The 19,843-nt window shown below is 35.7% G+C and overlaps 1 protein-coding gene across 2 annotated transcripts in view; it reads left to right on the forward strand.

Annotated features, from left to right (window-relative positions):
- PLCE1 (phospholipase C epsilon 1) overlaps positions 1-19,843 on the forward strand; it is a 136,323-nt gene that overhangs the window by 12,249 nt on the left and 104,231 nt on the right. For both annotated transcript variants that reach the window (XM_054277061.1, XM_054277062.1), the window contains exon 2: positions 10,360-11,957. In XM_054277061.1, coding sequence (XP_054133036.1) covers positions 10,701-11,957 — 1,257 coding nt within the window. In that variant the 5' untranslated portion in view covers positions 10,360-10,700. The remainder of the gene's footprint in view (positions 1-10,359; positions 11,958-19,843) is intronic.

Below are 19,843 nucleotides of genomic sequence, written 5' to 3' on the forward strand. Positions count from 1 at the left end.
ATAATACAGAATTAGCTTTTGCCACATATTCTTAACTAATTAACTATAGTGTGTGGACTGAAGTAGACTGAAATTTGGCAAAAAGTCCCATCTCATCAAGGGAGCAGGTTTTAATGTTTACAATTCTATATTCTTACTATTCTTGAAGCAAGGAGCTTAACTCTGCTACCCATGAGTGACCTGTTTTATGAAGACTGAACTTAAATTGAATACTTGGTGCCGGTTGTCTTTTTATCCTGAAATAATGGGTGGAGTACAAATGCACATTTATGAGCCACAGATTATAAGTACAAGTAGTCAGAAATATTTAATGGACTACTTTCTTAAAAGTGTCTGAAAGATAACCAGGAAAAGCAAACAAATACCTCCTCAGCAAGGATGTAAGTGTTCATTACGATGATTTTGAAGGTTCTCAAATGAAATATCACCTAAATATGTCACAATCATTAACAAAGACATGCTATGTTTATCTTCAGGCATATTTCTCCTTCAAATAGGTTAAGTTGTTAAAGAAATGTAACTGAGACTTAAGAAACATGGAATTTGTTTTGTATTTTCTGCATTTGACTCCATTTATCTTGGAAGATGTGGCAGTATATTATAAAAGAAACTTTGTAATTTTGATTGTGGGTATATTTCTGTTTTATTTTATTGTGTGAGATTGAATAAATAGTATTTATAATTTGAATTGCAACGAGGCCTACAGGGGTTTTAAAGTATTAAAACATTTAATTTAAAATGATCACTGAATGGGTCTTTCTCAACATAATCAATTTTATCTGAACAAAAGGAACATCTTCCAGCATCCTGAAAAAATAATTTGCAGTTGTGTGGTGACTTGCTGCTTGCACATTTCATTTAGCAAGAGCCAACATCTTAGAGGTTGCTTCATGGCTTGAATTAGATGTCAGGGTGGGCTTTCTCCCAGAGAATGATGTGACTGATAAAACCATCATAGAAAAAAATTAATGTAGTTTTGATTTGCTGAGCAAATATTATTTGAGTAGTGCTGTTTTCAGTGTCACAGTGCTTAATATCTAGAAATATTAGAACAGTAATAGAAACATAGAAAATGGTTTAATTTCTTTTCAGGGCTGCTGAATCAATAGTCTTCTGAAAATTCCATGTTTTTAAAGAAGATAATTAATTACAATCAAAGTAAACAGGTTGTTTGCTCTTGCCTTGTTTTACTTTTACCCTGTTTTTTACTCTTATATTCTCTCTTAGGCATAATAATGTGCACAGGACATGGCAGATGTTCAAAAGAGAAAGAATCAGAGGTTAAATATTAAGTTTCATGAATGAATGGCATTAATAGATCCAGAGTGGTATACAAAGAAAATCTATTTTGAGAAAGGGAAATTGTGCAGTAATTTAATAATGTCAGTTTTCAGCATTTGAAATATTTTTCTTTGCTTTTCCTTAACTAAAGTGTTCCTTAACATAAATTGACAAATGACTGAACTTTTGTCCTCCTTCAGATTAGCATTTAATTTTTATTTGAAACATATACTGGGGATTCAAACTCAATCTTATTGTTGTTATGACAACTGAACAGTAACATTAAAGTTATTTCTCAAGTCATGTTTTAAGTAGGACTACCGTGGCTTAACATACTGTGACTAAAAGTCTTAGCTTGGGTTTTACAGAACATAAATTGTAGTGATATATGTGCCTTTAACATACCCTCAGACATTTTCGTCTCAGAAATATTTTTATTGCAGGTTTGTTCTGTTCTCACCAGTGTGGCTTGAATTACAGCTAATACAGGACAGCGAGAGAGAGGGAAATGAGAGAAGACTTGGGTGCTCACACGAGGAAAATGCTGTAAGGAAAAACAAACAAGACTAGGAAACTGAAGTGTTCTTGCTGCTTATTGTGTCACACCTGGATTGGAGTAATTTTAAAATTTCAGTGGGGTGACAGGTTCGTATGACAAAGTGCAGTTGCTGTTTATTGAAATATGTGTCAGTGTGGCACATAAAGTCCCTTGAAGGCATGGTTTCACCTTGGGTACAAATGCTAGTGAGCTCACATGGGAAGACTACTACCAGTGGCACTTTGCTGTTAAGCAGAGCTAGATAAAAAAGAGGCTTGCCAGGGCTAGAGATTCCTGCTGGACATGGGGTTTTGCTTTGTGATGTGAACCTCTCTGGTATTGCCTTAGGAAAAAGGAGAATGAGAGTTAATGGTGTTTGCATATTTGGTAGAGGGTTCTTTACCCCAGGGCTGAACTGTCACTGTGTTACCAGTGTCCAGGCAAATAATCCTGTGCTGTAGAAACTGATGTGCTGGTTTCTGTCACTGCTGAAGTGTGGATCCCAGTACAGGGGGTGAAACTTTGCTGGGAGGCATGGGTGCTACTCCAGGCAGGGTGTGCAGTGTGGCTGGCATGCTGTGGTACTGTAGGGCTTGGCCAATGGCTGGCCGACCTCTGAAGGCTTGGAGCAGCTGACTCAGACAAACGGTATCCTCTGGTTAAGGCAGCATCTCCAAAACCATTTTTCACAGGTGTGGTAGGAAGAGACTGGGATCAGAGTGTGAAGCACCCAGTTCTGTCACTGGTGTGCCATTGTGAATCTGTGATTGGATGTTTTTTACAACTGAAGGCCAACATCTGTTTCCTACTTACTTCCTTTCACATCTAAGAACTCATCTGGCTTTTATCTGGCTTTCTGTAATTTGTCCTGCTCATGTACTTTGTTTGTTTGTACTAATGACTCTTTGAAGAGAGAGTTTGATAAAAACTATGATGGATATGGTGTGCTGTGTTTACTAATTACTACTACATTAGTCTGTAGTCCCAGGTTAGTGTTGACTCTTTGGAGTCATAATCAGTTCATATTTCCAAGTGGCAGATTTTGAATGTGATAACCAAATTCTCAGCACATTAGTTTTTGTCTGTAAGCCTTCCATTTTGTATTAATGTTTTAAGTGATTGATAAATAAGTATGTGCTATAATTTGCCCCATATTTATTAATTGTATTTTGATGACAACAATTATTTTCATTAGTATTTTAACAAAGACACAATTTGAAATATTTTAAAAATAATTTCAAATCAAGATATGTTGTGCACAAAGCACTTTCAATTCTTCTTCTTCACTTCCATTTGATAGACTTAGAGCCTTGATCAGTAGAAAAGTCTCTTGTTATTTTTCAACATATTTAGTATGGGTGGCCTTAATGAAGGGACTTACTGTGCTTTAGCAACTGAGGAGAAATGGCATAATTTGACTAAAGTGAAACCATGCAAATGAAGGGGTGTGGGGGTGTGTGTGTGTGTAGAACTAGAGAATTTTTTTTAAGGGTAAGATGAAGGTATGAATGATGGCATTGAGTTCAGGGAAACTATAAAGTTTTCAAAGGCGGACAAAGCCTTGAAATAGGATGATGGATGAATTATTTTCAAGTCTGAAGCTCTAGGTGTTTCAAAGGACCTGAATGACTAATTGTTGGTACTCAAACACACATTCAATGTGTGGGCAGGGCAGTTGGCTTAAAACTCAAACCTCATTTTTAATTGTGTCTATTTTTTTGCATGGTTTGTATGATTACTTTTTAAATTTCCAGATCTTAAATTCTGATGGCGCTAGTGCATTTGTTTTTTACATGCTTTTAAAAAAATCCTTTTATTTCTCACTTTATTTCTTATTTTTCTTCTGTATAAGCATTATTTAGCCTATTCTTTTGTGTAATATAGTTTTATTAATTGTCAGTAATTTTCTTCTCGCTTTTTATTTTGTCTTATCTTTCTGAGAAATGTACTTACCAGTGATAAGTCTGCTGAATTCTGTGCCTTGAAGATTTTTGTTTTTAATTGTACTGCACTTTGTTTTCCTGTGAGTGACTCAGTGCTTGAAAATCTTTTTTATGCATTTAAAACTGTTTTCACATTCCTCAAAAAATTAAGAAAAGTTATTCCAGAAGTACTTGTTCAAAGATGGAGAAGAATTATTCTGCCTTCAACAGCTGGAGTTGTGCATCTCAGGTAGAAGGGCTCGTTCGTCCAAGTGTCAGTGATGGAATTACAGCTTCCAGATAAGGTCACTTAGCATGAAATTCAAGTAACCACTAAACAGAAAGTTTATTTAAACAGCTTATTACAGGTCAAATCTAGAAAGAAATACAGAACTGATCCTGACAGTGAGATAAATGCAGTTTTGGCTTCTCTCTGTGCATCTCCTTGGCAGAAAAGGAATTCCTGTAAAGAAATGAAGAGTGGAGCTGGTATCTGGCAGAAGCTTCACATTCTCCCTGATGGAGTGATGAATGATGAGGCAATTGAGAGGGTTCACCATCTGGCAGACATTTGCATAGTTTGAGACATCTAATACACAATTATGTTTAGATAAGTATACTAGAAATTAGAAAAAAGGCTCTAACTTGACAGGATATATAAATACTGTAGTTCTTTGAGATTTTTTTGTTGTTGAAACACAGATGCTGGTGGTAAATCTGAAGTTCTGAATGATGCTCTTTGCCAAATCAAATGTTGTTATAACTTGCTTCCAACTGTTCAAATAGGATTTGTGCACATCTTGAGTGATTCTTAAGAGTCTGGCTATTTCCTCTTTACTGTTTGCCCATAGTCCCCTAGGGAGAAATGAGGTTTAGAAAATGGTGATGACATGTTGGTGCCCTGTTATTGTGATAGTATCTCCTGCTTGTTTCTGACATAAAACACTGTAATGAAAAACTTATAGTGTGCATGATACAGCATAAATTGAAGAGGGCTCAATAAATGTGGTTTCTTATTCTGTTTAAGGAATTGGTCTGGAACAAACTATACCTTACATACTAAAAAACCCATTATTCTTTTTTAATTGTAAATGGATAGTTCTAATATACAAAACATTTTCCTCATAAATCAGTTTTCTCCTGAAGAGCTTGAACTGGGATTATAGTTGTCAAGCATAGTTGGGGTGATGTGACAAAGATGATCAGTAGTTTTATATCCACTTACTATGCCAAATTGTTTTCTGTAATTTCCCAAGAATCTCTCAGTAACTGATTGCTTATTCTTTAGATACTATGTAAATAATAGTAATTTGAAATAATTAATGAAATCACTTGGTTGTTGGTGGGTGTTTTGTATGCTGAAATTACTTTTGCTTAGGATAGTTACCTTGTATATGTAGCACTTAGGATGAACACTGGAGAAATAGTTGTAAATGTCCCAGTGTGGCCAGGGTAGAGGGGAGGTTCTTGCACTTCCCTTTAGCTGTTTTGAATTACTGTCTGTCTCAGTCCAAAAGCAGCTGGTCCATGGAAACCACAGTATGTGTTTAGTAATGTCATGTATCTGTTTCAGTCCCCCTTATTCTCTGCACTCATAATCCTGGCCCTACCAGGCATTCACTGAATTTCCTGTGCAGCTTCCATGGCATCATACATACAGAATTGCATTTGGCATCACTGACAGCACCCAGCTTCTCCAAACAATCCCCATCTTCACCTTGACACCCATCCCCTACTGCCTCTCATGCAGTTGCTACTTGTTCCCACAATCCAAAGAGCATCCTCAAACATTTACATGATCCTCTTTTCCTTGACAGCCTAGAATTGAAGGGCTTTCTAATTTAACTACATTGTGTGATGGTTCTGGTCCTTCACATGCCTTTTCTAAGACTAAATAATGCTCTAAGTTCAACATGCTATATTTTGTTTTCACTGAAGCAGAATTCTGTCTGACTTCAGATTGAGCAATGAGTTACTGGTTAAATGGATAGTAAATTAATACAGTTTTTTAGTCTTTGATTATGTTGGATGTTTTGCCTAGACTGTTGTAGACTGCAGGTCCAGATATCTGGGGATTAAGAAATCATTAAATGCTGATATTAATTGTTATTAATACTAATTAGAACCAGCTTGTACTTGAAGTCTTAAAATGCATGCAGTCAGTGTAAATGAAAAAAAAAAAGTAGACAAATTACTTTTGTGTCACATGTTTTCAGACTTAATACATTCTGAGAATGCGTGTGCTGAATGGTTGCCAGGTTGTTTATTTTAATTACTCATTTGTCTTTGTTGGCTGACCTCTGCATCCACAATGATTCACTAACGCTGGATCTAATGTCTTATATTTTTACTTTCCTTTACTGATAGAAGGAGCACATTACATTTCTGACATAACTTAGGCCTTGTAAAATGAACCAGTGTCATTATTAATGGATTTCATCAGCCAGTCTAGTGGCTTCAGAAAATACCAGCATGTACTGAGTACAGTGCAGGCTTTGCTGTCTGCTTCAAATGCTTTTATGGTCAGATTTAACTGTAAACTACATCAGTGTGGATGTACAATGGGAAGAGTATGCTTTTGAATAATTTCAGCTTTTTTACATGCAACTGCATGTGTATGTTTGTTTGAGGATTTTATATGGAGATCTAGGCTTTGGCCACCCAAATGCAGACAGGCAAGTAAAGGAAGCCGCAGGGAGTGATAGTTCTGCAATTCTACAGTAAGGTATGAAATACAGTTTTATTGGTTGAGCTTGTGAGGTTTTTACTTGATAGCATATATAACACTGTGTTAACACACTTCATAGCATGTGTAATGAATTCCATCAGTTTCAGGAATTTGCTGTGCACACCGAATTGAAGTCTGTTGATTGCAGTGGAAAGCAGACACTGAGAAGAGTATAACTGAGGACACATGAAACCCCTGTCATCTGTTCAGCAGAGCCACAACTTCAGATATTTTTGCAGTTGTCTGTAGATCAGAGGCTTTGCCAATGTGGTATTTACTTGCTATCTCATGAGGTTTTGCATCATACAGTAGACATACCAGACTTAGAGAAATTTCAGGGTGCATTTAGACATCCTAGCAAACATGATCTAAACTGAAGCTTCTTCTGAGATATGTCGTCCCTACCAGGCATTCCTGATATTTTCTTTTCATGAAATATAGTGATCACGTGGCTGCAGTTTGTTTGGATGAAAAGAATAATTTTTGACTTATCAACCAAGTGAATCAGTTTGACTCTGTGGATTCATGATCTCCAAATGAGTGAGGTGGAGAGAGTGGGGACAAAAAGAGAAGAGTGAGGAGAGGAATAGGTCTACCAGTTTTGGTGGCAGCAACCTGCTAGATTGACGTGGCTGAAATATCAAATTAAGTTTGCAAATTGCAGAAATGTATAAACCATATTAGGAAGCTTTTTCTTCCATTCCCTATGCTGCTCATTTTCTCCCTTGAGCTATTGTAGCACATTAGTGCAACCATACTACGAATTAGATTAGGAAGATATTTTAGCTGTGAAGTAACTTGAGTAAAAAGATTCTTGAGATGGATCACATTTGCTTTGCAGTCACATTGCAGTGATCACAAGAGGATGGGAACAGCTGGACATGCAGTGGGAGCTTCTTATGCAGACATTATTCTTGATGAATTGGATTTCAAACAGGCACAGATGGAGAAGAGTGATACTGGTAGAGAGAATGAGCAAGGAGGGAATGGAGAGGTGTATGGCCTCAGCAGCTCAGGAGAGAGGTGACCAACAGAGCCAGTATTGAGGGAGATTTGAGATAATTTCTAGAGAAAATTAAAAGGTCTGAGAGAAGCTATTTGGGGAGGGTGTGGAAACACTTTGGTGTAAGAGAGAGATGGGAAATTTATTCCATTATTATTAGTAGGAAGGAGAACTGTGAAAGCTCCGTCCTAGTCTGTGAATGGGCTTTATGGATAGTCAGGGATATAAATGGGCTTCTGGTTTTAGTAAACTTCTACTTACAGAAGCAAATCAGTGATGTGATTAGTTTGCTTTTTTAATGTTTCTTCATAAAATACCAGTGTAATTTAACATACATGGTCAATTTCATGATCTTAAAGTCATTGTGAGATGTTAAAGTTGCATAATAATGTTGTCTTTTTGCACAGTAGAGTGATATTTTGTTAGAGCTTCACTTAGCAAAAGCTGTAATGGGAGGTATAATACTTGCAGTGACAATCCAATCCATTAATTTTTATCCTTGACTTAGGAATAATACAGGGAGTACATTTATGTATATATCATGGTGGCAGGAAAGATAAATCAATAGAGTAAGACATTGTGATAGATCACAGAATTCTTTGAAAAATCAGTGCTGAAGACAACTACTGATAGACATATTTTATACCTTTTACAGAGAATTATTATTACTTGATATAGCAGGAAAAAAAATAAAGAGATCAAGAAAAAAATCAGTTGCTTCTCCTTCCTAAATCTTTCTCCTTTGATCAGCATCACTGTATGTAGGTTTGGACTGAAAGGCCCTGATTGCCAGAAAAAATAAGATGGGCTCCATCAAGTGTGTTGTGTCAAAAAGTTACGTAAGCTGTCATCTGTGTATTTGAAGAGGAGGGACAGGGAAGAGGGATAGGAAATGATACAATAAGAATTGCTGAAGTGCTTTCCTTTTTTCCGTGTGCATGTTGGTGGTAGTGTGGGTTTTTTTGTTTTTTTTTAAAGTGAAATAAGTGAGGTTGAAGAAAGTGGATTAAATTAAATTTCAGGGTACCGTTTAAAGGTAGCGGGACTACCAGAGAATGTAGACTTTAAAAATTGCAGGAGTGTTACCTTTTCTTTGGATGTGCACTGCCGCTGAGCTGTTGCAGTAAGTCATAGGGTGCTCTGTGGTCTGTGTTGGTAACATGACTCTGTCTTAAGACCCAAGCTTGCCACTCCATTGAACTACTGCTATCTCCTTCTACACAACTTTTCTATGAACTGGAGCTGTTATTTTCCTTTCTGGTGCGAAATCTCGCTAGTACAGGATCTGAGTTTACCACCTGGACTCTGATCTGGCTTATCTGGCATGCTCGTGCGCTTCGTAATGGGTGGAGAATGTAAAACTTGTGGCTCTTTGTTCTCTGTCACTTTCCTTTGTGACCCTCCCTTACTGTTGTTAAACCAGTAAAATTGAAATCTTTATTGAAGTATGAAATTGCATTTTTTTTCCATGTACTTGTGGTAGTTATTGTATGAAGAAATAGTGAAATAGTGCTGTTCCTGGCCTAGCAAACTTTTAAGCCACAGATTTGTAGCTAAATGTCACTTCTTTTAAATTTTTTTCCTTTTTTTTTTTTTTTTTTTTGTGACCCTCCGTCCACCATAGCAAATATGATGCATTTAGTTACACTTATTAATTTAATTTGGTGGGAAAATGGGATGTCAAATATCCCATGAACTAATGATTGTGTTTACCTTTTGATTGGTGCCAGACTGCCTTTGGATGAAGGTTAGCAACCAATAAAAAATGGAAGCTGACACTCTAAAATGGATTAAAATAAAATTGTTAATCATAATTACTTGAGAAGAATATCAAAATAGATTTTACACTTCAAATTAATTATTGTGCTTTGCTGCTTTTTATGCCCCCCATAATTTCTAATTCTATCTGCTATGGATGATTTAATTATTATGTGTTGCTGAAACACTGATTTCATCATTTGCCTTCGTTTTCTGCTATTTTTCAAACTTTAAAGTTTTTTTTTATTTTGCTTGTTCCTATTGAATTTAGACTGTTCTGGTAAATGTAGGCCTTAATATAACTGCCTACATTTTCCATAGTTTTAATAATACATGTTATGTTTTTCAGTGGCAAATGTGATAAATTGAAGTATAAGTGCATTTGTTTAATTCACCATGATTTATCTAGGCATGTCTCTTTTAGTCTTCTGTTTCCTTTGTTGAGCTGTCTGTAATCTCATATTTTCTGACTCCAAGATTTATTTCTAATATGCTGCTTGCAGGAAGGTAGTTGACAATTAATGACAATGTTGAAAGGCAGGTTAGCTTTTTAGCTTAAGGCATACAGTAGAGGAGTCAGAATATTATTTGTGTTTCAGTTTTACTATTCATGCTTTTTTAGTTATAAACTTGTGGTGAACATACTGTGTTTTCTTTATGATTTCGTGGTAACAGCATACAGTTTAAGGAAAGCAAAAACCATATAACACTGAAACAATTGTAGTTGTACTTCTGAACACGAAAAGAATTGCTTAAAAGACAGTGTAGATTTAAAACTGTGTTCCTCAAAATGTTTTATCCTGACTATGAGTCAGAAAAAAATATGGAAAATACATTTTCTTTTTTCCCTTTTTATTTATGTGTTCCATTTCATTGTTACAGCTTCAGACTAATAAGTTTTCTGCAGTCATGTGGCCTTCCGTAGTGCAGTGGAGAAAGCTATTTAAATATGTAAAACATGATAATGATGACAGTCCAAAATTCTTCTGTGAAATTTTAAGACAGATTTAAATGTGTATTTTGGAATTCTCTAGCTTTCAGTACAATTATCTTGTGTTTGTAGTTGTGATGGTGAATTTTGTGCCATGGATGCTGTTTAATATCTGTATGTATGTTTTTTTCTCTACAGAAAAACAACTTTGTGGATGCACTGTGGGGAGATGCATCTGTGACATGAAATATGTGTTTGGTCATCTACAGTCTGAGGCAACAGTGTGTGGGCTACATGTGATAGAAGACTTACTTGTGGAGACAGTCCAGCTGAATGGCTATGTCATAATAAAGAACTGGTTTAAAAATGTTAATGTCTCAAGCCAGTAATCCAAGTTTGGGAAAGCCTAGCAGCCCAACAGTAAAAACAATTAATTTTTTGTAAACGTCGGTGCATAAAGAACAAGCAGTTGATATATATTTTACCATGTGTTCCCTGATTGTTTAGCACTGAATCTTTCCTTACACTGAAATCATGGTATGAGGATTGGTGGGGAAGGTCCTCCCCCCATCCCCAACACACATCCAGCAACTAGAGACTGTGTCAAGATGACCTCTGAGGAGATGACAGCGTCTGTTCTGCTCTCTGTGGTACAGGGTAAGGTGATAGCTGCCCAGTCAGCTGGAGATGAAAATACTGAAAATGCTTTGGACACCAGTGTTATAAGAAGACATACAGCCAGTTCAGGAAGGCAAACCACACACAATCTGTCTTACTTACACAGACTTGAAGAAGAAAGTCTTCAGGGCTCAGTGCCCAAAATATTCCCTCTGGCTAAAGAACAACTGGCTAACGACAAGAGTAATGAAAACTTCTGGGAGAGGAACAGCTCCATCTCTGATTCAGTGGAATTTTTTAACATTAACTGTAACATTGTACAGAAGAACTACAAGAGCAATATCTCCTGCAGCCAGTTGTATCAATCTTGTGGTCCTCTAGCAGGGGAAGAGGCATGCCTGGAAACTGGAATTCCTGTTTCTCTGGAAAGAGCCATGCTTGCTGAAATTCAGTTGAAAATGAATGGACCTTCATTAAGAAGCCAGACAGCAGTAAATAAGAATGACAGCAGTGATCCTGATAAAGTGGCCTTTTTTCACTTACATTGTGCTAGTGAAAGGAATATATCAAAGGCTTTGTGTGGTTTACACAAGAGCTTCCTTTTGGATGACTGCTTGCAGCCCATGAGTGATGGTGATGGTAACACCACTGGTTCCCCAGCCTGCACTTGCAGCATAATGCAGTTGACAAATAATTGTGAGAGTAAAAATGGACAGCAGTTGTATGAAGATGCTTTAAGGGATAAGTTCTTATGTCTGGAAAGAGCACCACGAAAGGTTAAAGTGGCATGCTCAGGTCACAACTTCTGTGGAAATAACTTTACTGGAAGGATGCCCTCAAAGCCCTTTCTGAGCCATTTTGAGGACTGCAGTGATAACTGTGAAGAAGAGCTGGAAGAGGATTTTTTTAGAAACAAAAAGGAACGTTCGACGCTATTAATAAGACGTTTCTGTAAAAATGATAAAGAGGTTAAAAAATCAGTTTATACTGGAACAAGAGCAATTTTTAGGACTTTACCATCAGGGCACATAGGAACTGTTGCTTGGAATTATGTTGAGCAAAGGAGAAACAACAGTGGCATGAAGCTTTCTAGGATTACAACAGAACAGCTAACTATAATTCAGTCCCTAATAAAATGGAAATTTAATTCCTGTCCTGAGAAGTCTTTATGGCATGAGGTAAGCTTTTCATAGTGTTTTTTGGTTGGTTTTTTTTTTTTTTGGTGTGTTTTTTTTGGTTTGTTTTGTTTCCTTTTTTGTTTTGATAATGTGATGACCTTTCCATTAAAAAAGTGGCTTCAACTAGTAAATACTTAGTAACACTGAACGGGATATTTCACTTACCCACATTGAACAACCTTATGCTAAACACTGCTTTTCAGAAAAATGTATTGCCGTCTTCTAAAATTCTTTTGGTTTAAAATAGACATGTGGTAAATTATATGTGTATAAAATTTATACATATATATCTATATACATATATATCAGTATAAAAATGTGAATAGGTAAATGCTTACACCTAGATTTATGTATAAATTTATTTCTTGATAAGTATTCTTTGTATATAAGAATATAACACACTTATATACAGGATAAAAAGATATATACATTTTATAGGTATTTATATTTCAAAAGAAAAGGTATGTAATATACATTTATATGTTTCATATGTATGATTGGTGTATAATTATTTATTATAATTTTACACAATAGAATATATATAGCATATTTGTATGTATAAACATTTGATGGATATAGTAATAATATAGTTGTTTCATAAATATAATAAAACCATTATATATGAGAGTATTAGATTACAGTGAAAAATTTGTTGCTCAGGAAAAGAAAGCACAGTATTTCCCCAAGTTGATGGTATTTCTATTTCTTTTACACCTCTTTTACAATAATAAAACAAGTAATACTTGAATAGCGTACATTAATGTGCTGATATTGCCCTGGTTTGTGTTCCCTTAAGTTATGTAACACAATGAATACTAAATTTAGGATGAAATCACAAATGTATAAATTATTATTATAGAAATTACACAGCTATTCTTAATATTTTAAGATTTTAAGCACGTTCTTAATTATTTTAAGTAGTAAAAGATTTTCTGCACTGGTGGAAATTAAATAGTTATTGATGTAATCTATAAAAGATTTTGACCGCTGATTACTGAGCTTAGCAAAAAAAGGAGCTGTAGTTTTCCTGTGTTAAAATGTATGAATAAGTTGGAGGAAGGGGAAAAAATAATCAGGGTAAAGGAGTGTGTTGTCATATAAGCTATGCTTATAAATTGGTCCTGAATAAATGGAAATCTCTTCTTCTCGGAGAAATTTCTAGCAATTATTGCTCGGAGTCTTCAACAACTTCCAGTAGGACTGAAATGGAAGAAAACTTACATATTCATCTATCATTTACATTCATGTGAGATCACAGAATCCCATGGTAAAATTGATCAAACAAATATGAAATTTTGTCAGTGATAAGGGAAGAGAGGACTCTGACTCCATGACAGTTGTGCCCTCCTGTAATAGACTCGTGTCCTTCTAGAAATTAGTATTTTTCCACTTAAGTAGTTAATTGAAGAGTTCTCTAAATGTGTATATGTCAGGTTTTTTACCGGTTTGCAGAGCTTTATGGTACAATTGGTTGTTGTGAAATTCACCACACTGCTCAGTGGAAGTACACACTTGCTGGGACAGCAGATGCAGTGAGGAGGGCGTGATCACTGTCCCACAAAGGGGTGAATATAATTCTGTAGGTTTACTTAACATGGTGTGTGAAATTTTATGGGGGAGAGATGGGGCAGTGTTTTGTAGCTGAGATAGCTGAAGGATGTGTTTATATTTTTCATTGGACATTTCCAATTTGACATGAGTTCCTTAGGTTCTATCATGCTTGCCTGTTTAACCACTTTCCACCACTGCTGTATAATACAGAACGTACGGCATTTTGCGGTGGGAGAGCTTTAATTTGAAGATTTTTTTGTAGTCTATGTATATGAGCTCAGAAATAAAAGTAGTAAGTACTCACTGAATAATTATTTAAGTAGAAAAAGTTCTGTCTCCAAGTCAGCAGAAGATGAACATGTAAATGGCACTGTAAAGCACTTTGCATAACTACAATGCACAGAATGGCACATGGTCAGAAAAAGCTTAAAACCACATGTTTCTAAGTCTTTCTTCATCCAAATGGACACTAAAACTGTTTTTCTTCTTACCAACCTCTATATATAATCTCCTAATATACAACATGCACCAAGTTCTCTTAGCATTGTTTTCTTGTTATTTTAGTGTAGAATATTGTTTTTGTAATAGTATTTGTATGGGTTTATGGCTTATATTATTAGCATTATAGATGGATTTACAGAAACAGAAATTAACTTAATGGATGTGATAAATATATGGGCCTATTGAATGTATGCACTGGGTTAAAATAATTTAATGAATTATGGGCATTTGTAGGAATCTTTCACGCTAATAATCAAAGGAAGAAGGAAAAAGTAATAAATGAATGTGGTAATTTGTTCTTCCTTTCCCCTTATCTCACCCTTTGAGCATGCATTCTGTTTGGAACAGCTAAGTGAACAGTAGTTCTGTTCTTCAAGAGGAAAAAAAATTTGGAGAAATTAAGTTTTCATAGCAGTACTGGTGCAACATGGAACAATAGAGACCTTTATATTTTAAAGTAGGAAAATGTGGGTCTCATTTGTGCATATCCCTTACATAAAAATTCTAGCTCTAATACAGGAAAGGCACTGAACTGTCATTTGGTTAAGTGATTTTTTTTTTTTTCTTCCTCTACTTAGGGAGGTGGGCCTAAGGATTTGCACTATATTGAAAATACATGATGTTACATTTTTCTTCATGTAGCATATTATTACCGTTGATAGGTATTTCATATGCAGATTTAGACTCCTCTGGATTTAGTGTATGTTTTGTATGAAGAGAGAAGATCTTTATCTTGAATATTTTTTCTAGTTTTGCACTTAATTTTTGTAGCTAAATTCAGGCAGCATTTCCCCTTATCGGATGGGTGTGCGTGACGGGGCTGTTGTATCTGTTCAGGAGACACCTGCCTGTCTGTGTTGGAACAATGCAAACCCCTCACATTAGTAGATATTAAGGGAGTCACAAGTGCAAAGAGTTTGCCCTAAAACAAATAATGAGAGTGCAGGCTCTGGTGTTGGCTTTGCTTGAACAGGGATCCACGGCTTGGGTTGAGTTCAGCTGCACTGTCTTAGCAATCTGATTAATTCCTAGTCAGAGTTTCTGGGATCTGTGAGATGTAAGGTTCACAGAGCTGAAATACACTTTGTTTTTTGCTGATATGATGGTGATTTTGCCGTGGTGGTAAAGTAATGTGACAAAAGTGAACCTGTCCACCATTGACTAAGATAAGAAATCAGGGCAGCTCACTGGACTTTCACAGAGTGATTCTCTCAAGCTCTCTCACTATGAAAGTGACCTCAAGATCTGCAGATGGCAGCTGCAACAACATAGTTGCAGTGCATAATAGCTAAATTCTTTAGTTAAGCTTATTTTGTAGGCGTCAGTACTATCTCTGCTGTGTCATTACATTCCTGGTGCCAGCAGTTTGAGCTTTAAGAAGCAAGAACTCTGCTGCCTTGCTCAACTCTGCTCAGATGGAAGTTAGCATTCTAATATACCTATGTTCTTCATAGTTGCTAAGTTACTAAAATGCCAAATACTAATTGGGCAGCAATTAAAGAAAATATTAATTGTTCCACGTCTGTTCCCGTGGAGAATAGTGATTCTGTAATAGTTTTACCTTGTGGGAGTTTTTCATAATTCATGCAATGGTTTGTTATAGTACCTCAGCATTTGTTAGCATCAGGTTTTCTCCCCTGTAGTGTCCATGGTGTTTTTATGACTCCTGTGTTAAATAAATGTAATGCAAAGATTTGTGATATGCATGGCTAATGTTAGAAGTTGCATGTTAAGATTTCTTTATTTCCATGAAGTTGAGCTATAATCAGTTGGTGGTGTCTGTTAACAAAAATTTCAGGGGAGAAAAAAGATTTGGAGATAAAAAATGTTTATTTTTGTAGCATTTTATAAAAATCTATATTTTAAAATTTTTATTAATGTGGAATATAAAATAGTCATTTTGGATAATATTTTTTAACAAGTAGAGCTAGGCAGAAGTTTTCTGTTTAATATATAGTATTTTAATTGTTGTTGATAATTGATTTTTAATTCTTAATAGATTAGTTACAGTAAACATTTTGTAATTAATATAAATATTGATTTTAATTTTGAACCTGTAGAGAGATCTCGGTTCCCTCCCTCTGCTGTCCTCCTCCCTTCCAGAGCTGTATCAGCAATTCTAGTCAGTACATGCCTTTGTGGCATTTCTGAAAATACAGATAGATTGAGTATTTCACTATCAGTCATGGAAATAATGTCTGGTTAGGCTGTTTCAATAACAGTTGCATTAACCAAATGCAGGAGCTCATTTTTGGTTGTTTTTCTCACATGTTGAGTTAATTGTAACCTTAACTTGTCAATATTTATCAGAATGAAGAGTGCAACCCTCTTTTATATCTAGTAGTATTTTGGAAGATCCACTTTTCCAATGTATTCAAAACATAATTTATATAATGAAGAGGCTCATATTGATTCTTAAGAAGTGAAAGAAAAACTTGGAAGCATTTGATTACCCTCTGTGCTAGTATGAATTAGCAGTATAGAGTCCCTGTTTGTGTGCTGTGTTTCAGTCACATGACTGATCTGAGCTATTGGACAGAAGGCTTGTGGAGTGTCCACATGAAGTTACCTGGACACGAGTCTTATTAATAAAGTTATTCTGCCAAACTCTCTGAGATTCACAACCCACAAAGTAGTCTAAAAAAATTAAATTATTACTGACTTTCACTTCTGGGTTGTTTTTAATTGTTTCTGTAGGAATTTCAGGTCTGGGTTTGCTGTCATACCTTATTTCTGTTAGAATTATGTGCTTTTCCCACAGTTTTTTTCTTCTTGCTACATATTTTAAAAGACGGAATTCTTTAAATGGACTTTTACTCTCTTCCTTCACAGTTTTCCCTGCATACCTGAAATGTAACATTGCTTTTCAGGCTAACATTTATGCTGTACTTGTATTTAACAAAAAAGGCTACTTTGTGACTCTGTGGTGTGGACCACAGGCAGATTTGAGATTTTTCAGCTTTCCATTTTGAAATAAAATTTCTCGTCTAGCATGCTGAAAGGAATTTACAGGAAATAATGACATAAAGCAAATAATCTGCAAGTGGTTGGAGTGTTTCTCCACTCTAACAATAATTTTTTTATCTGACTGTGCCTGAGTATTTTGCCTGTTAAAATGCCATTGTGCTTTTTAGACATAAAGGTGTATTTACTTATGGTAAAGTAGTTGGTAGGTAAGGACAAACAGGTTTTTATTCTACCTGGACCCAGTATTTCTCATTTCTTTGTTTAAAGAAAGAAGTTAATGAGCAGAATTGACTATTTGGAAAAAAATCAGGGAAGCAGGAGAAAAGCCAAATAGGCATGAAATTATGTTTTCCCTTCAGTAAGTACTGTAAAAATAAATTGAACTTTTAAAAATGAAGGTCTATACTTGTATTTGCTTTGGGTTGAGTTACTCCAGCTTTACAGGCTAGCTTTAAAACCAGAAAACTTACCCTCTGTCTGTAGAAGTCATTTTACTGCCATAATGTGATAGGGTTTGAGCTAAATTGCTTAATATTTTGTATTATTTTACAGTTGCCTTATACCTTTAACAACATTGGGCCAAATTATGAACAATAAGTTTTAGCTGTGACCACACTTAGGTATTTAGAGCCAATAGTGTGGGAGTCTTGGCAAGAGCATTATATTATGCTTTCAGTTTTTCCACATTTTCTGACTTTCCTTCTAGTGACTGTTCATTAACTGTAAAGCAGCATGAAGGTCTGGTTTAGAAAATCTCCCTGCAGCACATTAAAGGGTTCACTTTAGAGTGTTAGAGTTGGACACTTTTCTAAATTCTTTCTCAGTTGAAACTAAGTTATCTCCATTACCTGTATGAACTGTTGAAAAGCTGGGTTGTTTACTCTGGTGTAAGTTAATAAAAACTATGCCATATAAACATGACTCTCTTGGTGAGTGAATAACTAAAATCTGAATTTATGAGATTTCGTATACATTTTAATTTATCTTGCTTTTCTACAATCTTTCAGAATATTTTTTAAAAAGTTTTCTAAAATGAAGTAAGCTTGGCTTGACAGTCATTGGTGGGCATATACCTTACCAGTATAATATTTCAAGAACAACTTAGAGGAAAAATGTCTGCTGGAAAATTTTAATTGCCACAATATCTAAGCCATCCCCCATGAGATATGAGGCTATTTGGTTCTTCTGTGTGGAAAGTGATTGGATAATGTACAGTTATGAGCCCTCTGGTCGTGAAATTTTCTTGAAAATATGGACTAGTGGCAACCTAAAAGTCAAAATAAAGATTGAATATAATACAGCCATTAAGCACTGTCCAAATATGCTCACTTGGCTGGGCTCCCAAGTGCCAGGGGTCTGAGGGTGCTCCCACACCCGTCAGAGCTAATGGCACCAGGGCAGCACTGGAACCAGGCGGACTCAGGGCAGTGTGACAGCACACGGCCTCCATCAGGAATGCTGCCAGTGAGGCAAAGAAACAGCCCTGGCATTGGTAGCCACTTTTTAATTTTCTTTCTTTTTTTAAATTTTTGTTGTCCTAATAATTTCACTAGACAATGATATAGTTAGACACTATTATTTACCTGTAAAACACACATATCAGACAGTGCTTCTATTGTCCTACAAATGGTGTGAAAGTAAAAATTTGTTTAATATTTTCAACTGTAACCAGATACGTTAATTTTTGAACTGAGATTGAAGACTTGCTTTTAGTATAGAAAATACTGGAAGATGGAGACCTACAGGGAAGGTTGCTGTGATAGTACAGAAGCATACAAAAGCAATGAAAAAGTTTATTTTTGTCTTGAAATCAGCACCTGCACTTGTTGCAGGGCTCTGAATGCTCTAATGAACTCTCATGAAAGTAGGGGTTTTTTTCTCTTAGCTTTTCCAGTAACTGTAAGGCCTGTTGAGTGTTGCTACCATTTGGACTTTGAATCCACAGTAAAATAATGTAATCTTCTTTTAAGGTGATTAAAAGTGATTGTTATGTACTGGTTATTTTCATGCTAGTCTCTCAACACTGTAAATATTGTTTTCGAGCAATCAGAATGGATACAGGCCTTCATTAGTAAATAGTGGGCAAAACAAAGGAGGTATTATTAGCTGCTCCAGTTTCATGTTACAGCAGTCATAGTTCTTAGAGTGTTTAGGAATTCGCTTCAAGTATTAGAGAATGGGTGAAATCCTGGTCATACTGTAATCTTTTAAAATCTCCTATTGGGATAATGTTACTTGGAGGGAGAAAAAGAAGCATGTGCAGAATGAAGCTATTGGTTTCATGTGAACCATAGTTTTATGTCAAATGTTTTAAGAGACAGACGTGTGCCAGGATGACAGACAAGCTTATATTAAGCACTTTTAAAACTACAGTTTTATACTAAAAATTTTCCCTATATAAATGTATATTTATTGTAATATAACTCAGGTGGGATCAATAACTTAATAATAAAAGTTCCCTCAGTCCCTATCAGTTGTTTATGCTGTTTTTTACTGGTCATGTTATCACAGTGCTTGGAAGCCCTGCTTCTGGACTCGAATCTGTGTCCTAGCTGTTTTACAAACAAGTGATGATCTCATCTGTTCTCTAGACTTAGAGGCAGTTAGTTGTTAGTGAGCTCACTCAGAGTTTGAAGATAAACTTCTCCCAAACACTCTCCATATGCTGTGGCTAGATTTACTTTTATCCTCAGCAAGCTCAGTAGCTGTGTGCTGCACTGTAGTCTGCAGAAGAGACATATCCTGTAAGTTTCCAGTGAAGGGGAGGGGGTGGAAACCCACCTTCAAATTTACCTACAGGTTATTAATATTAATGTTAAAGAACTTTGTAGTTACAAGCATAAAAGCAAAGAAAAACCAAGTTTTTA

The sequence above is a fragment of the Melozone crissalis genome, unplaced genomic scaffold (genome assembly GCF_028551555.1).
Source record: "Melozone crissalis strain CALT ecotype California unplaced genomic scaffold, PUWL_Pcris_2 ptg000019l_1, whole genome shotgun sequence".
Classification (NCBI taxonomy): Eukaryota; Metazoa; Chordata; class Aves; order Passeriformes; family Passerellidae; genus Melozone; species Melozone crissalis.